Consider the following 5785-nt stretch of genomic DNA (forward strand, 5'->3'; position numbering starts at 1 on the left):
CTGCAAGGTCATCCTTGCCCTGAATCTCGAGTGCATTCCAATGCCCTTAGACTTCACCAAGCACTTCCCGGCCGTGCCGACGGAGTTCAAGCTCAAGACGAACACCGGCTGCTCATGGAGGGTCACTGTGAGGCTGACGAACAGTAGGGCCACCCTCGATCAGGGTTGGGCCACCTTCGCCACCGTCCATCAGATCAAGATCGGGTACATGGTGACCTTCAAGTTGTTGACCCCCGACACGCTCAAGGTCATCGTCTTCAATGACGACGACATTGAAGTGGTGACCAAGTGCGGGAGGCACGACGAGGCCTTCGATGTGAACGTATAGGACAGCTCTCCGTTGCTCCAACTGGTTTAGTATCGACTATATTGTACTGCTTTGTTTGAAAACTACTATGTTTAAGTGTCATACTATGTTTAGAACTGCTTGCTATGGTTTAGAATTATGTTGGAAGTGTGGTAGTATGTTAAATTGCTCACTCCTTGCTATCTTTTGTGTGTCTTTGGGCTGTTCTACACGCCCATATGTGCTGGTAACCTCACCACCTCGCCGAAAAGGTTACCAGACAATAGACATTGCATGAAACCAAACACCATGCTTTGTGTTTTCACTTAAACAAGCGGCCAACCAAACAAGCCACCTTTCGTTACGCCCGTTGTAGGCTAGAAGGTATGCGGTCAATCAAACTAGATGCAGATGTTTTTTTTGCCTGTTTTCCGTCGGCGAGGCCGGATTTGGAAGTGTAGGCTATTATGGCAAAAAATGCTACGAGAACCAAACACGTTCTTATGTATTTGCTTTCAGTTTAGCTAAATGTCAATCGACTGATTTTGAAATAGGGTCAGTCGGTTTTCAAGAGATGGCCGGAGTGAGCCGGAGGTAAGGAAGGAGAAGGAAGGGGCTCGCGGGAGGACTACCCCAGTATCTAACTTAGGGTTCAAGGTGGGGGCGGTGGTGGACGGCGGTGGTGGTGGGGCGGTGGTGCACTTCGTCGGAGAAAAAACTTAAACGAGGGCGGGCCTAGAGAGATGGTCGGGGCAGCGGCTAAACCGTCGGTGGGGGGCGGTGGTGGAGGCGGTGGTGGGGGCCGGTGGTGCACTTCGCCGGAGAAAAAACTTAAACGAGGGCGGGCCTAGAGGGATGGCCGGGGGCAGCGGCTAGACCGGCGGTGGGGGCGGTTTCGGGGAGGGCGGGAGCGCTGCCGGCCGCGGGTGATGGTCGCAGGCGGTTCGGCCGGCGGCTGGAGAAGAAGAAGAGATAGAGGTAGAAGAAAGGTCGGGCGCCGTTGGATTTCGATCGTGCGTTTGAAAAATCGACTGACCTGATTTAAAAAAGTCAGTCAACTGACGTGTAGCCTCACCCATTTGCTTTTAGCCAGCAGCATTTGTGTTTTGTTTCCTTGCCGCAACTCGCAAATTCTTTTATTAGAACGTAAGAACACGCCAAGACGCCTACCAATCTATGTGCACCCTTCCACAGCCGATCGACAACATGGAGTTCAATGGATTCGACATGTCCAAACTTTCCTACCCATTCCAAATTCAGGACCATCGGCAGTCGCATCCGCGGCACGCGCAGCTTGGCCACCACATCGACGGCCAACAGCACCAACAAGCCTCCGCCGCCGCGCCAGTTTCCGCCGCCGATGCGTCCGTCTCCTCCAACGCGGCCGGAAGACTGCAATTGAAGCCAACATTCGCAGGTCAGGACGACGAGGGACACAATTAGCAGGTATTCATTGGATACAGAGAAACCGCGCACGCAGTGCAAACCATGCGAGATACTGAGCGTCGGGAAGACGACCGTGTACCTGCGCGGGCCGGCGACGCCATCGGCGGTGGCGAACCTGACGGACTTCTTGTTCATGCTTGTTCTGCACCCCGCGCAGTCATCCCTCACGCACAAACTCCGGCTGGAGTTTCCTGTCGACATCTCTGGGACGGCCGGCAGCCTCGCGACGGTTGAGACGCGGTGGAACACCCCAGCGTCGTCGTAGTAGAGGTCGCCGACAAGGTAAAGCGGGCCGTCCCCGCCGGAGTTTTCCAGCTGGATGCTGAACAGCTGGTCGTTCGAGGTGGCGCTCCATTGGGCGGGGCACGTGGATTGCGTGCGGAACATCGATGAAGGGAGCCTCTTCGGGTCGTACCCAGCGGGCTGCCCCTGCGCCATCATCGTCTGGACTGCCGGCGGCAGCGTTGCCGGCATGAACTCGTCGGGAGAGGAAGAATAGTCGTGGTCCGCCGCCGCCTCGACGTGGTGCAAGCTCTCGTAGGAGGATGTGGAGGACAAGGACGAGTGCCGGTCAAGGTCGAGTGCGGGAATGCTCTCGCACGACGAGCTGCTGGATAGAGGTGAGGACGACGACGAAGCGGACGACGACCGCAGCGATTCGGCCGGCGTCCAGAAGGAGTCGGAGTGGGAAAGCTTGTGGTCGTGAGTGGTCTCGACGCTGCCGCCGCTGCAGGAGTACGAGGGCTGACTCCTCGGCGCCGGTGCCGGTGCGCGCGCAGAACCGTTGTCGTGGTCCATGACCGCCATGGCTGCGTCACGCGAGGTCGTGATCGTGACTCGGGATGATTAATCGGTTCGTCGAGTCCGTTCTGGATCAACGATGGAGAAGGCGGCGTCACGACGCCGCAGATCTACACGTACAAGAGAAAACAAATCAAATCTTGTCATTTGGAAGCGAGAACAGAAGAAATGAAATCGAAATTGAGAGAACAAATCTCCAAACATGATACTCCCATCCTACCTGCTGTGAAGAGCTAAATGGGCACATATGGGATTGGTCGGAACTCGGCGGCGAGAGGCCGGCAAGGAAAATCCAAGAAATGGAGCTCCGACAAGAGACAACAATAGCCGGCCTCGCTTTTATATGCTTGGGAGTTGGGATCGATGAACGGGGAAGAGGACAGACCGTTTATTCCAGGGAAATTTAGGCGCTGCCGTTTGCTGGTAGCCCAACCTACTTTTGGCCAGGAAAAAGCGACGTAACAAAACTTGCGATCCACATATTCCGGAATAAGCCCAACACCAACGAACGATCCCAAACGGATGCCCGTTTTATCCGGATTTTGTCCGTTTTAAAGCGATAATAAAACCGTATCCGCCCGGACTTATGTTCCATCTTATCCGCCCCAAGGTCAAGTACAATAAAATTAAGCACAATAAAATAGTTTAGATCAAACACAAAAACATGTTCAAAAGAGTCTTTTATTACAATCTAATTAAAATTTTAAAAGTATCAAATAGTCTTACAAAACTATTCAAAGTTTGTGCACATGAAAAGAGATTAAACCGATAGATCTACTGATTGCCAATGTGATTCCACATGTGCTCAACCAAGTCATCTTGCAGCTGCGTATGAGTGTTCCGATCACGCATCTCACGATGAAATTGGACAAACTGTTCAAAGGTTGCAGGAGGTGGGTGCTCGGGCTCAACATTCTCACCCTGGAAATCAAACCCTTGGTCGTAGATGCTGCCATTACGCTCATACTCAACAATCATGTTGCGCATGATCACACAAGCAGTCATCACCTCCCAAAGCTTCTGAGTGCTCTGTGTCAATGCAGGGTGTCGAACAATACCCCATCGAGACTGAAGCACACCAAATGCACGCTCCACATCTTTCCTAATACTCTCCTGCATTTGGGCAAACCTCTGTCTCTTCTCTCCTTGCAGATTGGGATGGTCTTTCACAAGAGTGGACCACTGGGGATAGATGCCATCAACTAGGTAATATCCCTTATTGTAATGGTGGCCATTGATCTCAAAGTTGACCTCCGGGCCGTGGTCTTCTGCAAGCCTTGCAAACACTGAAGAATGCTGAAGAACGCTGATATCATTATGAGAACCAGCCATGTCGAAGAAAGAATGCTATATCCACAGATCTTGTGAAGCCACCGCTTCAAGTATGACGGTGGCACCTTTCACATGTCCCTTGTACTGCCCCTGCCAATCAAATGGACGGTTCTTTCACTTTCAGTGCATACAATCGATACTACCGAGCATGCCCGGAAAGCCCCTCTCGGCATTAATCGTCAACAACCTCTATGTATCAGCGACATTTGGTTCTGTCAGGTATTCAGGACCGAACACTGCCACCACGGCCTTGCAGAAACTATACATTGAGAGGAGACATGTGGACTCACTCATACGCACATACTCATCCACAAGATCACCGGAAATTCCATATGCAAGCATGCGAATAGCCGCAGTGCATTTCTGATAAGAAGAGAAGCCAAGCTTGCCAAGGGCATCTGATACGTCTCCAACGTATCTATAATTTTTGCTTGTTCCATGCTGTTATATTATCATTCTTAGATGTTTTACAAACATTTTATAGCAACTTTATATCTTTTTTGGGACTAACCTATTGACATAGTGCCCAGTGTCAGTTCCTTTTTTTCTTCTTTTTTTTACTTCGCAGAAAATCAATACCAAACGGAGTCCAAACGCAACGAAACTTTTTGGACATTTTTTCTGGACCAGAAGACACAAGTTGGGCCAAGGAAGTAACAGAGGTGGACTTCGAGGGGAGCACAACCCCCCTGGGCGCGCCTGGGCCTCCAAGCGCGCCCTGGTGGGTTGTGCCCACCTCGGCCGCCTCCCGCACCGCCTCTTTGCTCTATAAATACCCCAGTATTCCAAAAACCCTAGGGGAGTCGACGAAACACAATTCCAGCCGCCGCAAGTTCCAGAAACCACGGATCCAATCTAGACACCATCATAGAGGGGTTCATCATCCTCATTGGTGCCTCTCCGATGATGCGTGAGTAGTTCATTGTAGACCTACGGGTCCTTGCTTAGTAGCTAGATGGCTTCCTCTCTCTCTTTTGATTCTCAATACAATGGCCTCTTGGAGATCTATTTGATGTAACTCTTTTTGTAGTGTGTTTGTTGGGATCCGATGAACTTTGAGTTTATGATCAGATCTATCTTTTATCCATGAAAGTTATTTGAGTTTCTTTGTTCTCTTATATGCATGATTGCTTATAGCCTCGTATTTCTTCTTCGAATCTTTGGTTTAGTTAGCCGAGATTCTATGAGCGTCTACCAACCAAAATGTTTGCCTCGCCAACTAGTCATCCGAGTCTCCTGAACCCGGATCTATGAGATCAGAGACACATGAAAGAAGATTATTCCCACGACAGTTAGATCCTTTTTGGAGGATGACTGAGGTATCCACGAATCACTCCAAGTGTCAATGCTCTGACCGTCCCCAAATCCTCCAGATATAGCCCCTCCTCAATGTGTCCACTCCTACCATAATACTCTGCCATGTGTATGATCCTTTTCTGTCCGAAGTAGCATTCATCAGGTCTCCCTCTAGGAAATACTTTGCCATGAGAATTACTGCACATAAAGATTCCGGGTTGTCAATCAGCCGCCAAGCCTGTTTAGCTAGCAGTGCAAGATTGACACAGTGGATATCCCTAAATCCCATGGCTCCTTGCTTTTTTGGTATACACATCTTCCACCACGCGAATCAGTGCATCTTTTTCTGTGTTGCATCATCACCCCACCAAAAACTTGATATCACATATGTGATTCCTTTCCATTTTCTTTTGGAATTTTGAAGACCGACATCACGTAAGTTGGTATAGCTTGAGCAACAGATTTTAACAAGATCTCCTTACCTCCTCAAGATAAACACTTCTCCTTATAGCCCATCAGTCTCTGAATTAGGGGGTCAATCAGATACTGAAAATTGTCGCTTTTATCAAGGCCTGGGGTTGCTAATAACCCCAAGTATTTATCATTTAATGCTTCATCATTATA

At 50.0% G+C, this 5785-nt stretch overlaps 1 protein-coding gene across 1 annotated transcript; it reads right to left on the bottom strand.

Moving 5' to 3' along the window:
- Positions 1 to 1385: 1385 nt before the first annotated feature.
- LOC123166885 (uncharacterized) lies at positions 1386 to 2933 on the bottom strand. The gene is made up of 3 exons (XM_044584697.1): positions 2754 to 2933; positions 1812 to 2643; positions 1386 to 1678 (listed from the first exon to the last, which is right to left on the bottom strand). The coding sequence occupies exons 2-3, from the start codon at positions 2537 to 2539 to the stop codon at positions 1543 to 1545; spliced, it is 864 nt and encodes a 287-aa protein (XP_044440632.1). The 5' UTR covers positions 2540 to 2643; positions 2754 to 2933; the 3' UTR covers positions 1386 to 1542.
- Between the last annotated feature and the right edge of the window lie 2852 nt (positions 2934 to 5785).

The sequence above is a fragment of the Triticum aestivum genome, chromosome 1D (assembly GCF_018294505.1).
Source record: "Triticum aestivum cultivar Chinese Spring chromosome 1D, IWGSC CS RefSeq v2.1, whole genome shotgun sequence".
Taxonomy (NCBI): domain Eukaryota; kingdom Viridiplantae; phylum Streptophyta; class Magnoliopsida; order Poales; family Poaceae; genus Triticum; species Triticum aestivum.